This window comes from Bufo bufo, chromosome 5 (genome assembly GCF_905171765.1).
Source record: "Bufo bufo chromosome 5, aBufBuf1.1, whole genome shotgun sequence".
NCBI lineage: Eukaryota > Metazoa > Chordata > Amphibia > Anura > Bufonidae > Bufo > Bufo bufo.
In genome coordinates, this window is record NC_053393.1 from 271,683,287 (window position 1) to 271,698,388 (window position 15,102).

The following is a 15,102-nucleotide window of genomic DNA, read 5'->3' on the forward strand; positions in this document are numbered from 1 at the left end:
AAAATGGGCGAGAAATAAGTGTTTTTGTTTCAGCGCCTGCATTTGTAGCTTTGTGTTTACGAAGTGTACGCTTCTCCTGTGCTAGGATTGTCCTTCTGCATTCGTATGTCTGGCAACCCTGATGGATCATGTTGATATCCAGGGACTTGAGAGAGGCTTTCAGTGTATCTTTGTATCGCTTCTATTGCCCCCATGCGATCACTAACCCTGGGACAGCTCACCATGGAACATCTGTCCATGAATGTGATGGTCTGGCATCCTTACGACGTGGCCTGCCCAGCGCATCTGGGCTTTTATCAATAAGGTGTTAACTGATGATAATCCTGCTCTGTGGTGAATAGGAAAAAAATGCAATTCTGTAACAGTTCTATGGGTTTTGTTTTTATAGTGTTCCCTGTGAAGTAAAAGTCCTCTGGGCTTTTCATTCTCCAGGTTAATACAATTACAACGTTACCACATTTATATAGTTTTTCTTGTGTTTTTAGACTGAAAAAAATTTTTTTTGATCGCCAGAGGAGCAGAACGGGAAATCATGCTTACACACGGAGTTTGCTTGTCGCATTGAAATCACTCTTCGGAGTCTGGTCTCAAACTGCTGTGAGCTGCTACTGGTGGAATGTATGCTTGGGAGAGCTGCATTCCTGTTCCTCAGCCGCAGAATCCTCCAATATGGAAACAGGCAGCAATGGAAAGTTAAAAAGGAAAACGTTGCAAGCCTCTACAGCAGTGGTTCTCAACCTTTCTAAAGCCGTGACCCCTTAATACAGTTCCTCATGTTGTGGTGACCCCCAACCATTACATTTTTTTCCTTGCTACGTCATAACTAATTTTTCTACTGTTATGATGACCCACCAAAAACACGCACAGACACCAATACACCAAATGTTAATTCAAATACACAAGTATTCATTCATAACCACAGAACTTTAGCATAAATACAAAATATTTGTAAACCAAATAAATAACTTTAAAATAAATAATAAACAAATCCCCCCTAAAAAATAAATCAGTGGTGCGCACAGTACCCCTCAAATAAATAACTCAGTGGTGCTCACAGTACCCCCCCCCCCCAAAAAAAAAAATCAGTGGTGCTCAGGGTACTCCTCAAATAAATCAATCAATCAGTGGTGCTTCAAGTCCCCCCCAAATAAGGCTACTTTCACACTAGCGTTCGGGTGTCCGCTCGTGAGCTCCGTTTGAAGGGGCTCACAGGCGGCCCTGAACGCAACCGTCCAGCCCTAATGCATTCTCAGTGGACGCGGATCCGCTGAGAATGCATCAGTCTGCCAGCGTTCAGCCTCCGCTCCGCTCAGCGAGTGGACACCTGAACGCTGCTTGCAGCGTTCGGGTGTCCGCCTGGCCGTGCGGAGGCAAGCGGATCCGTCCAGACTTACAATAAAAGTCAATGGGGACGGATCCGCTTGAAGATGACACCATATGGCTCAATCTTCAAACGGATCTGTCCCCCATTGACTTTCAATGTAAAGTCTGGACGGATCCGTTCAGGCTACTTTCACACTTAGTTTTTTTTTTTTCAAACTATAATGCAGACGGATCAGTTCTGAACGGATACAAACATCTGCATTATAGGAGCGGATCCGTCTGAGCAGACATCAGACGGACCCGCTCTGAACGCTAGTGTGAAAGTAGCCTAAATAAATCAGAAGTGCTCAGGGTCCCCCAAATAAATAAATCAGCGGGGCTTCAGGTCTCCCCCAAATAAATAAATCAGCGGTGCTCAGGGTACCCCCAAATAAATAAATCAGCGGTGCATCAGGTTTCCCCCAAATAAATAAATCAATGGTGCTCAGGGTCCCCCAAATAAATAAATCAGAAGTGCTCAGGGTCCCCCAAATAAATAAATCAGCGGTGCTTCATGTCCCCCCAAATAAATTAAGCCTTGCTCAGCCAAATAACTAAAGCCAGGCTCAATTAAATCATTGGTGGCAGTGGTGCTCAGCGGCGGTGTCATTAACGAAAAAACTCGGACCTCAGCAGACAGGCGGCCCGACTAACCCGTCCAGACGTTAGGCTCCTTCAAGCACAGGCAGTGATAGGACATCACTTCATGTGCGCGAGGATAAGGGGCCGCTGCCGTTGTGCGGGCAACCCACAATAGGAAGCCTCAGGCGACTCCCCGGAAAGGGCCGATCGACCCCCAAAGGGGTCGCGACCCCTAGGTTGAGAGCTCTACAGAGTGCCCCTAGAAACTCTCTGTCCTGCCCAGTCATTGACTGGTCTTGTTGGAAAAAAAGGTGTTCAGGCTAAACATAGTGTGTTTACTAAGCTCTCAATAATATAATCCAACACTTACTAAATGTTGAGAAAAGGGGCATATAGCTCATACAGACATGTACTGCCGTGTATTTAAAACTTACTACATGTAAGATCCTGTTGTGGCACATGGTCACACTGCATAGAAATTGCATAAGACTTTTCTGACATGTCCTATGTACATTAGCAGCTATTGGCATGGCCCTTGTGTAATTAGCATGGTAATTTATGTGTTCTGCGTGCAGTTGCAGGACTAGGTTGGTACAGTGACAGCCTGATGTCGCACTGTGACAGGAAAGTGAAATAATAACAGCGCTCACATTAGTGCCATGTACTCACATGAAAAACCAGCTCCTTATGCACTCAGAATTATCTGGATTTAGAGACAGCAAGAAACACAAAGGTCATGTGTCTCTATAGCAAAAAATAAAAACATGAAAAACATAACTGCACACTATATACAAAAATATTGTGACACCTCTTAATCATTCAATTTAAAGGGACTCTGTCACCAGGTTTCACCCCTGTCAGCTAAACATATGCTGATGTTCAGGGCCTCATCAGGATTCCTAATGTGGGCTTCTAAATGTGATCCGTAGCCTTATTTTGCTAAAAAAACAGGTTTTACTAACCTGTCACTCAAAGAAATAAGGTGCCCAAGGGGATGTCAAGGGATGCAAGGTGCCGGCCGCACCCACCGCCGTTCGTGCCCAGCGCCGCCTTTCCAGACTTCTGCACCGCCTCCTAATCCTCTGTGCCGCCTGTCGCTCTCCCTCCATCCCCCCTGCTCCTGCTGCTGCTGCTGTAAGATCTCGCGCGGGCGCACAGGGCTCTGAGTGATGCGCCCATGCGGACTTCTCGATTTGGCTTCTTAAAGCGAAGTGCGCATGCGCCGGCACTTCGCTCAACCCAGGTATGACCTGCACTCTGGCGCCAGCCTCTCACAGCCCTGTGCGCACGCGCGATATCTTACAGGAGGAGGGGGGGAGGGAGAGCGAGAGGCGGCACAGAGGATTAGGAGGCGGTGCAGAAGTCTGGAAAGGCGGCGCTGGGCACGAACGGATTAGGAGGCGGTGCAGAAGTCTGGAAAGGCGGCGCTGGGCACGAACGGCGGTGGGTGCGGCCGGCACCTTGCATCCCTTGACATCCCCTTAGGCACCTTATTTCTTTGAGTGACAGGTTAGTAAAACCTGTTTTTTAGCAAAATAAGGCTACGGATCACATTTAGAAGCCCACATTAGGAATCCTGATGAGGCCCTGAACATCAGCATATGTTTAGCTGACAGGGGTGAAACCTGGTGACAGAATCCCTTTAAATGTTTCATTCAGTTCCATTACTGTAGTTATATATAATCAAGCACATAGACATGCAGGCCGCAGTTATAAACATTTGTGAAAAGATGGGTTGTTTTAAAGAATTCTAGTATTTTACCAAAATAGGAAGCAGACAAGTCAGTTAATGAAATGTCTTCTCTTCTAGATATTCCACTATAACTGTGAGTGTTATTATTGCAAAGTGGATGAGTTTAGGAACCACAGCAACTGAGCCATAAAGTGACAGACCATGGACAGTTACAGCGCTGGGGTCACCAAATGCATAGCGCATAAAAGTCGCCAACGCGCTGCTCAATAATTGCCCAAGTTCCAAACCTCCTCTGGTATGGATATCAGATAAAAAACAATTGTACACATGGAGCTTCATTAGCACTTAAACAATGAAGAGAAAGCAGCACTCATATGATTCAATATTGGTCTGATATTTGGTGACCTGTCCTGAGGATAAAAAAGTGCACAAACCCTTTAAATACGTGATTAAACAGTTTGAGTAGGTTTATACAGGATATTTGCACAAAAATGTCAATTGGTTGAAAACGGTAAACTCCCCCCCCTTTTATCAGCAAATAATGTCAGGATTCTATATTCATGTGGCTTTGATGGATGTTACCTTCTAGCATGCTAAGATGCATGGCATCATTTGCTCTTTTTGGAACACTCAGCATGACCTCTAAACCATCCTTAATTTCTCCTTTCCCTTCTTCACAACACGTCAAAAGCTCCTGAATTTGAAAAGAGAGAAAACAACTTTATTGAAATATACATGTGGGGGTAGTTTATGTTCATGATGCGGGGTGTACAAATGGTTTGATCATCAATTATCCCTCAGTTGCCAAGGGTCAACAACATGCTATGAAGAGCTTTTAGTGAAGCTGAGGGGGCACAGGCAGAAGCAGTGATGTGTGCTCATGGCTGTACAGCATTCGCTGCAGCCCCTATTCCACATGTCAGCAGTGTGAAAGTACAATAGGCACCCAGGTCTTTGGGTGCCTCTTTGCCTAGTCAAACATCAAAATCTATAAACCCTTTCAGCCCAGAAGATTTTCTATTTTTGAATTGCTGTTTTTTACTACCTGCTTTGCTGGATCCATAACATTTTATTTTTATGTTCACATACTGTAGCTGTATGAGGGCTTTATTTGTGGAACAAGTTGTACTTTCTATTGGCATTATTTAATATGGCATACAATGTAGTTGGAAGCGTGAAAAAAATTCCAAATGAGGTGAATGGGGAAAAAAAAAAAATGCAATTCTGTAACAGGAGGAGTTTGGTTTTTATAGTGTTCCATGTGAAGTAAATGTAACCTGTGCCCTTCATTCTCCAGGTTAGTACGATTGCAACGATGCCACATTTATATAGTAGTTTTTCTTGTGTTTTAATACTGAAAAATACGTTTTTGATCGCCATATTCTGACCCCCATAACTTTATAGTTACATCTACAGAGATGGGTGAGGGCTCATTTTTTGCATGGAATCTGTACTTTTTATTGATACCATTTTGGGGTGTGTATGTCTTTTTGATTACTTTTTGTTAGTTTTTTGGGGGGAGGTGAAACCATTAGAAAATTGTGAATTGGGCATTTCGATTTTTTTTCCATTACAGCTTGCTCCGTATGGGAAAAATACGCTTATATTTTAACAGTTCGGGCATTTTAGAAAGCAGCAATGTCTACAATCTTTATTTTTTGGGTTGATAAAATTTATTTATGGGGAAAGCAGGGGTGATTTTAATGTTTACATTGTTTATACTTAAAAAACTTTGCAGTTTAAAAAACACTGCAATTTATTGCAGATTCTCTATGTTCTAATGGAGACATCCAGGGCCCAGGAACACAGCACTTACCAAAAAGACACCTTAGATGCACAATTCTCCACGGTATCCGAGGGATTGTCTGATCACAGAAATTAGTTCCAGGTGTCTGCTATTTAAAACAGTTATAAAGCTTGTTGTACCTGTGAGCAGGCTCCATCTTTAAAGACCTGACATGTAAGGTGGCGGTCAGGAAGGGGAAATCCTGGTATTGATACTGAAGACCTATCCTCAGAATAGATTATCAATTTTAAAACAGCGGGGATCTGACTCCCAGGATCCCCACCGATGAGCTGTTATAAGAGGCTGTGGTGTTCCGTGAGCACTCAAGCCTCTTGTTAGACCACCGTACATTAGTCACATGGCCTATTTACAACTCAGTCCCATTCAGTGTACAGCTTTTTTTTTAATCAATTAAGAAAATGCTAAATGAATGAACAGGATAGAAATCTAAATCAAATCTATATTTGGGGTGACCACCCTTTGCCTTCAAAATGGCATAAATTATTCTAGGCACAGAGTTTTTGAAGAACTTGGCAGGAACATTGTCCCAGACATCCTGGAAAACTAACCACAGATCTTCTCTAAATGTAGACTTGAACAATTCCTTCTCTCCCTTCATGTAATCAGAGACAGACTTTATGTGGAAATCAAGGCTATGTGGGGGCCATATTATCATTTCCCAGATTTATTGTTGTTCTTTACACTGAAATTCTTAATGACATTGGCTGTATGTTTGAAGTCCTTGACCTGCTGCAGAATAAATCTGAAGACAATCTGACGCATCCCTGATGGTATTGTGTTATGAATAAATATCAGTTTTTTTTCAGCAGTGAGAACACCTTAATCCAAAACAAATCCACAAAACCATTTGCTGAAAAGCAGCCCCAAACATAGAGCAGCAGATGAAAGACACATCATGCTTATCTCAATTCGAAATTGGAAGATGTCTAGCAGTGCAATCAGCTCAGAACTGGCAAAAAACAGTGGGACCCAAGTACACCCCCTCCCCCACACCCCCCATATACAGTTAGGAAAAGTCTGGCCAAATGTGGTCTTCATGGAAGAATTGCAGCCAAAAGTCATACCTTCAAAGTACAAACAAGGCCAAGTGACTCAATTATGCACAAAAACATCAGAACTGTGCTGTAGAAAAATGGCAGCACATTTTCTGGCTGATGAGTCAAGCTTTTAAACATTTGGCTGTAACAGAAGGCAGTTTGTTTGGGGAAAGGCTGGAGAGTGGTACAGAAATGAGTTTCTGCAGGCAACAGTGAAGCATGGTGGAGGTTCCTTGCAAGTTTGGGGCTACATTTCAGCATATAAAAGGTGATTTGGTCAGGATTAAGGCTGTCCACAATTATGAGACTACAGGCAGATACGTATCCATCATTCAATACTATCAGGGAGGTCTGATTGGCTCCAAATTCATTCTGCTGCAGGGCAGTGACCCCAAACATACAACCAATATAACTGGGGCTTGTTTCGCATTTGCGCTGGACAGATCCGGGAACAGCTGCCAGATCTATCACGGTCACTCCCAGGATGCTGTCTGGCCCCATCAACTATAGTGGGGACCAGTGGAGCTTCAGCCGCAACCCGGAAAATATGCTGAGAAACAGCTGGATAAACGTATCATTCAGTGTGACCCTTTTCCCTGAATTCTTTGCAAAGACGATCCCGCTAGGGTTGGTATGAGGTAACTTTGGGCACAGCCCTCAGAATGGTCTGCAGTAAGCCTGCATCATGAGGGGCAGAGGATGCCATTCATATGTGAGAATATCTGCTCGCACAAATATCTCGACATAAAGACTAACAGAATTGCAAACTTCTTCAAATAGTCAAATTTCTCAGGAAGTGATGTCCAGCACATGACAAGGGACTGTGCATTCTGAATGAATGTTTCAAGTGATGTGCTCAGCATGTCATTGCCCCTCTGAATACGCATAAGGGACCAATATGTGGGCCCCACCAACCATACATACACTTACTGACAGTGGTGGGGGATGGCAACCCTGAAAATCTTTTAAAAACGACCACCCCACAGTCAGCAAGTGTATGATTAGTGGGGCCCCAAACATTGGTCGGTCACCCCCCCCTTCCCTCACAGTAACAATCAGTGCTCAGCAACCTTGCACTAATCACAAAAATATCTCGACCACCCACACAGAATAATCACATGCAGGCTCCATATCGTCCCCCTCTTCCAACAATCACATGCAGGCTAACCATCCTCGCCCACCCCCAAAGTACTTAGAAGCCATAGTCCCCACATCCCCCCAGCAATAACATGCAGGCTCACCATCGCTCACCATCCTCCCCCACATCCCAAAGTTGTTAAAAGTTTGCTCCTGATTGTCCCCAAATCCACCCAGCAATCACATGCAGGATAACCATCCAGCTCCATCATCAGTCACAATGCTCGTTTCCCCCATCATCAGTCACAATGCTCGTTTCCCCCATCATAAGTCACAATGCTCGTTTCCCCCATCATAAGTCACAATGCTTATTTCCCCCCATCATAAGTCACAATGCTTATTTCCCCCCATCTAGGGCTGCAGTAAACGATTATTTTAGAAATAGAGTATTCTATCGAATATTTTTTTACAATTAATCGAGTAATCTAATAAAAAAAATGAATTAATAAACTGTTTTCCTTTATAAAAACTCATCAGACCCCCTACCATCAGTCCCGAACACCCTTCGTTCCCCCCGTGCGATCAATCCAAGTGCATCATTTCCCCCAGTGCCATCAGCTCCACTCCCCCAGTGCCATCAGCTCTCCCCCACCCCAATGCATTCAAGCTCTCCCCCCTTGTGCCAGAAGCTCTGCCCCCTTGTGCTTTCTGACACCCGGAGTGCACAGCGTCATTGGTTGCTATGACGCTGTGCACTCCGGGCGCCCGGCCTTAGTCGCACCAACTTAACTTTCCAGCAGGGGCGCTGCCGACACTCCATGGTTCCGCGCTGCTCTGCGCCTAACGTCACACAGCGCGTCAGGTCACGGCGTGCGTATGTCAGAATGTCAGTGCAGCGCGGGACCATGGACGTGCTGTGGAGTGTCCGGAGGCCCCCTGCTGGAAAGGTGAGTATTCCGAGCGCAGTGAGAGACCACGGAGTGGAATTAATAGCAAGCGCTTCACTCCCGCTTCGTGGTCACGTGACGCAAACACATCAGTTTCCAAAAATTTGCGTTAAGGATTTTTTTTTGTGTCGTATTACTCTATTTAGTCGAGTACTTGTAGCAGCCCTACCCCCATTATAAGTCACAATGCTCATTCTTCCCACCTATCAGTCACAATGCTCGTTTACACCACCATTATTCACAATGCTAGTTTACACCACCATCATTCACAATGCTCATTTACACCACCATCATTCACAATGCTCATTTACACCACCATCATTCACAATGCTCATTTACACCACCATCATTCACAATGCTCATTTACACCACCATCATTCACAATGCTCATTTACACCACCATCAGTCACAACGCTAGTTTTCCCGATCATCCCCCCAATCTCACCATCCTCCTCCCCCCAACCCATCACATACTTTTAATCTGATTATGCCATATGCCTGTGCAGAGCAACAGTGGTATGCAGCCAGCCAGGTCATGAGGTAGTAGTCTGGTGGCTGGCACAATGGGAAGCATGGCACTATGGGTCTGTTTTGCACGTCTGAAGTTAGTAAAGGCACAGCACGGCACATTGTAGCACACAGCAGCATGGCAGTAAAATACGGCCTATGTGCCATTTTCGAAGCTATTGACTCCACTGTAGGCTACTAGTTTTTGAGCTTCTCGCCACTTCTAAGAAGTGTCAAGAGAAGGCTGGGGGTTAGCAGGAGTCAGGGGTGGGATTGGCCATAGACCTTAAAGGAAAATTTCCAGGTGAGCCTATGCCCAGGGGGCCGGCCAGTGGAAGTTTTTGGGGTTGTACTTTGTGCTGCTGGCAGTATTTTGTGATGGACTGTGGTATTTGGCTCTGTTGGGGTGGTATAATGTGCCACAATATGGTATTGCTGGCCCTGCCTTCCATCAATCTGGACCCAACTACAAAACAGGGCCACTTTTAGTGTATTTTCCAGGGCCACTTTAAGTTCCCAAATGGGGATTTGCATGGATATAGAATTGTCTATATGTTCAATGGGCAAATAATTAGATTTGCTATTTGACTTTTGTGACATCATCGGTGGTGATAATGTCAACACTTCCCATATAAATGTGCACTCACTGTTTGTATGTATGATTGACAAAACTGTGTTAAGCCCAAACAACACATCTGGAATAAAAAGGATCACTTAATTTGAATCTAGAAGTGCTGTCTCAATCTTGTAATACTGTGGATTATCCATTTGTTTGTTTGGATGCGTGCAACCATTTCCTGCCCACATAGAGTTCTGTAAGTTTCAAAGTTTGGTCTCTTAACGGGGCAGGGGCCTGCATGGCGCAAGTCCGGAGTCCCAATGTCAGACCAGTCAGAAGAGGAGTAGTAAAATGGTCTATGACCCTTCAGGGCTAGGAATCAGGCCTCAGCCTGGAATAGGCCGCTAGACATGTCACTGTGAGGCCACTGAAGTCACAGCCTTAAAGGTCTTCTGTCAGCCCACTAAACCGTTTTTTTTTTTTTTTTTGCTTAATAATAACCCCTACACTGCGATTTATCCATACATAAGTAAAATAATAATTTGGGTTCAGTAGAATTTGCTAAAACCCTATTTTTATAATATGTAAATTACCTTGCTACCAGCAAGTAGGGCGGCTACTTGCTGGTAGCAGCCGCATCCTCCGATGGTAATGACGCCCCCTCTGCTTGTTGATTGACAGGGCCAGCGGACGGGATCTTTCTCCGCTGGCCCTGCCTGTTTTCATTCAATATCTGGCGCCTGCGCCGCGGCCGTACCTATCTTCAATCGGCGCAGGCGCACTGAGAGGCGGCCACTCACTCGGCCGCTTCATCCTCAATGCGCCTGCGCCGGGTGTAGATGTGACGTCATCGGCGCAGGTGCATTGAGGATGAAGCGGCCGAGTGAGTGGCCGCCTCTCAGTGCGCCTGTGCCGATTGAAGATAGGTACGGCCGCGGCGCAGGCGCCAGATATTGAATGAAAACAGGCAGGGCCAGCGGAGAAAGATCCTGTTCCCTGGCCCTGTCAATCAACAAGCAGAGGGGGCGTCATTACCATCGGAGGATGCGGCTGCTACCGGCAAGTAGCCGCCCTACTTGCTGGTAGCAAGGTAATTTACATATTATAAAAATAGGGTTTTAGCAAATTCTACTGAACCAAAATTATTATTTTACTTATGTATGGATAAATCGCAGTGTAGGGGTTATTATTAAGCAAAAAAAAAAAAAAAAAAAACGGTTTAGTGGGCTGACAGAAGCCCTTTAAGAAGTGAAAAGGGCTGGGGTGGGATGGGGACTGTTGAAATGGAGGCCTGCTCATAGAAACAGAACAGGGGTGGGGGCCCTACTCAGTGGTTACCCTGGATAATGGGAAAGAGTGGGACAGGGTAAGAAAGAGTTACGGAACCCAAAAATACTCTTCACTTTGGCTCCCCCACGGTACGGTTACCCCATTAAGCGATTAGCACACAGTGGTGGTAGTACGCTGGTGGAAGGAGCAGACACAAATAAGGGGTGACCCCATGGCTGGCAGGCAACAAAGCAGCTGGGCTGATCTGTTTCACTTTGTCTTCTTGGAGGAGGGTGGAAAGAAAAGGAGGACCAACATTATTCGACCTTCCCTCTGGGATCAACAGAGAAGCACAGCTTTCCTTCAGCAGGGAAAACATCAGAAACAGTAAACTAAAAGAATAAAAGCAGAGAAAGCCCAGAATAAGCACAGAGGTGTGCTTTCTATGGACACTAAGCTAAAACTAATTAGCTCACCATCTGCAAGAGAGGTATAGCTGATAGGAGAAAATACTTTTCTGATTAATGTCTGTCTCAGTGGCAGTAGCTATGTCATGGTCTTCTGTGTCCTCAATAGCCTTTGTTTCAGAGTTTTTGAGAATACCTGTTGCTTGTGGGACATAAGAACTTTGCACATACCATCTATTTTTAAATAGTTTAAACCTCTGCTAGTAGGCAAGTTTTAGGCGCAAAATATGTTTTAAACCCTTCTAGCGATTTTCTGTTTTGTACTTCCTCCCTTCCCGAAGCCATATTTTTATTTATTTTTCTATTCGCATAGATGTATGAGGGCTTCTTTTCTGCAGGACAAGTATACTTTCTAATGGCACTATTTAATATTGCATATGATGTAGTGGGAAGCTAAAAGAAATTTCAAATGGGATGAAATTGGAAACAAATGCAATCCTGTGAATGTTTTCTGGGTTTCATTTCTTTTTTTTTTTTCCCTTTAAAGAGGACCTTTCATCTGAATCAAGTAAGTAAACTGAATATACATATATGGAGAGCGGCGCCCAGGGATCCCCCTGCACTTACTATTATCCCCGGGCGCCGCTCCGTTCTCCGGTTATAGGCTCCGGTAAAGTCACAGTTAGGCTCCACCCATTTGAGCCTGCCGGCGTCTCTTTCTCCTATGCTGTAGCGCTGGCCAATCGCAGCGCTCAGCTCTTAGCCATTGAGTGACTAGAGATGAGAGAAGTTATAAAAAATTTGATTCGGCTGCATCGCCGAATTTCACAAAGAAATTGTATTACCTGATCACAAATCGCATTCCATTGTATGTAGTAGGGTTGTTGCGGGTATCGAAATTTCGATACCCAATCGATATTTTTGTCCCGGTATCGATACTGGGATTTCCATTTTTTCAGTACTGGGCTGCGCAGTCTAGTATAACGGTACATGAGCACGCTCTCAGCAGCACAGGGGAGAAGGAAGCAGTCTCTCCCTCCCACCTGTTCTGCTGCCACCAATGAGAAGAGAGGGGCAGGCGTACTGCGCCACCAATGATAGGACTTTTCCTGGGTTCAGACTTTAAGTAGCAGGCTACATAGAGCGGCACCCAGAGATGTCCCAGCACTTACTATTATTCCGTTCGCCAGCTGTGCCCCATTACTGTCTACTGCTCCATATGCTAATTACTATTGGCGCAATTGGGAGGAGACATCAGCTTCTCTAGTGGGCGTTCCTTCTCCCTGCGCTGCGATTGGACAGCGCTACAGCAGGGAGAAGGAACGCCCAATAGAGAAGCTGATGTCTCCTCCCCATTGCTCCGAAAGTAGTAATTAGCATATGGAGCAGGAGACGGTAACTGGGGCATAGTGGACAAACGTAGCGGAATAATAGTAAGTGCTGGGACATCACTGGGCGCCGCTCTGTGTAGCCTGCTACTTAACCCCTTTAGGACACAGCCTTATTTCACCAGGCCATTTTTTGCAAATCTGACCAGTGTCACTAAGTGGTGATAACGCTTTGACTTATCCAGGCCATTCTGAGATTGTTTTTTCGTCACATATTGTAAAAAAAAATACCAAATTTACCAAAAATTTGTAGAAAATTGCAAATTTCCAAGTTTGAATTTCTCTACTTCTATAATACATGGTAATAACTCCAAAAAGAGTTATTACTTTGCATTCCCCATAAGTCTACTTCATTTTTGGATCATTTTGGGAATGATATGTTATTTTTTGGGGATGTTACAAGACTTTAGAAGTTTAGAAGTAAATCTTGAAATTTTAGGGACCAGTTCAGGTCTGAAGTCACTTTGTGAGGCTTACATAACAGAAACCACCCAAAAATGACTCCATTCTAGAAACAATAGTCGTGGCCAAAAGTTTTGAGAATGACACAAATATTAGTTTTCACAAAGATTGCTGCTAAACTGCTTTTAGATCTTTGTTTCAGTTGTTTCTGTGATGTAGTGAAATACACTGCTCAAAAAAATAAAGGGAACACTTAAAGAGGACCTTTCACCGATTCTTACCCTATGAACTAACTATACAGATATGTAGAGCGGCGCCCGGGGATCTCACTGCACTTACTATTATCCCCGGGCGCCGCTCCGTTCTCCCGTTATGCCCTCCGGTATCTCCGCTCACTAAGTTATAGTAGGCGGAGCTACCAGTCCCTAAGTTATGGTAGGCGGAGTCTGCCCTAGCGCTGGCCAATCGCAGCGCAGAGCTCACAGCCTGGGAGGTTATTTTCTCCCAGGCTGTGAGCTCTGCAATGCGATTGGCCAGCGCTAGGGCAGACTCCGCCTACCATAACTTAGGGAACGGAGATACCGGAGGACATAGCAGGAGAACGGAGCGGCGCCCGGGGATAATAGTAAGTGCAGGGAGATCCCCGAGCGCCGCTCCACATGTATGTATACTTAGTTCATAGGGTAAGAATCTGTGAAAGGTCCTCTTTAAACAACACAATGTAACTCCAAGTCAATCACACTTCTGTGAAATCAAACTGTCCACTGAGTGACAATCAATTTCACATGCTGTTGTGCAAATGGGATAGACAACAGGTGGAAATTATATGCAATTAGCAAGAAACCCCCAATAAAGGAGTGGTTCTGCAGGTGGTGACCACATACCACTTCTCAGTTCCTATGCTTCCTGGCTGATGTTTTGGTCACTTTTGAATGCTGGCGGTGCTTTCCCTCTAGTGGTAGCATGAGACGAAGTCTACAACCCACACAAGTGGCTCATTAGTGCAGCTTATCCAGGATGGCACATCAATGCGAGCTGTGGCAAAAAGGTTTGCTGTGTCTGTCAGCATAGTGTCCAGAGCATGGAGGCGCTACCAGGAGACAGGCCAGTACATCAGGAGACATGGAGGAGGCCGTAGGAGGGCAACAACCCAGCAGCAGGACCGCTACCTCCGCCTTTGTGCAAGCAGGAACAGGAGGAGCACTGCCAGAGCCCTCCAAAATGACCTCCAGCAGGCCACAAATGTGCATGTGTCTGCTCAAACGGTCAGAAACAGACTCCATGAGGGTGATATGAGGGCCCGACGTCCACAGGTGGGGGTTGTGCTTACAGCCCAACACCGTGCAGGACGTTTGGCATTTGCCAGAGAACACCAAGATTGGCAAATTGCCACAGGCGCCCTGTGCTCTTCACAGATGAAAGCAGGTTCACGCTGAGCACATGTGACAGACGTGACAGAGTCTGGAGACGCCATGGAGAACGTTCTGCTGCCTGCAACATCCTCCAGCATGACCGGTTTGGCATTGGGTCAGTAATGGTGTGGGGTGGCATTTCTTTGGAGGGCCACACAGCCCTCCATGTGCTCGCCACAGGTAGCTTGACTGCCATTAGGTACCGAGATGAGATCCTCAGACCCCTTGTGAGACCATATGCTGGTGCGGTTGGCCCTGGGTTCCTCCTAATGCAAGACAATGCTAGACCTCATGTGGCTGGAGTGTGTCAGCAGTTCCTGCAAGACGAAGGCATTGATGCTATGGACTGGCCCGCCCGTTCCCCAGACCTGAATCCAATTGAGCACATCTGGGACATCATGTCTCGCTCTATCCACCAACGTCACGTTGCACCACAGACTGTCCAGGAGTTGGCAGATGCTTTAGTCCAGGTCTGGGAGGAGATCCCTCAGGAGACCGTCCGCCACCTCATCAGGAGCATGCACAGGCGTTGTAGGGGGGGTCATACAGGCACGTGGAGGCCACACACACTACTGAGCCTCATTTTGACTTGTTTTAAGGACATTACATCAAAGTTGGATCAGCCTGTAGTGTGTTTTTCCACTTTAATTTTG

The 15,102-nt window shown here is 45.6% G+C and overlaps 1 protein-coding gene across 1 annotated transcript in view; it reads right to left on the reverse strand.

The window, feature by feature from the left end:
• The window catches only part of TRIO (trio Rho guanine nucleotide exchange factor), a 796,191-nt gene that overhangs the window by 339,542 nt on the left and 441,547 nt on the right, over window positions 1–15,102 (reverse strand). Inside the window, 1 exon segment of the mRNA XM_040431356.1 lies at window positions 4,220–4,331. Coding sequence (XP_040287290.1) covers window positions 4,220–4,331 — 112 coding nt within the window.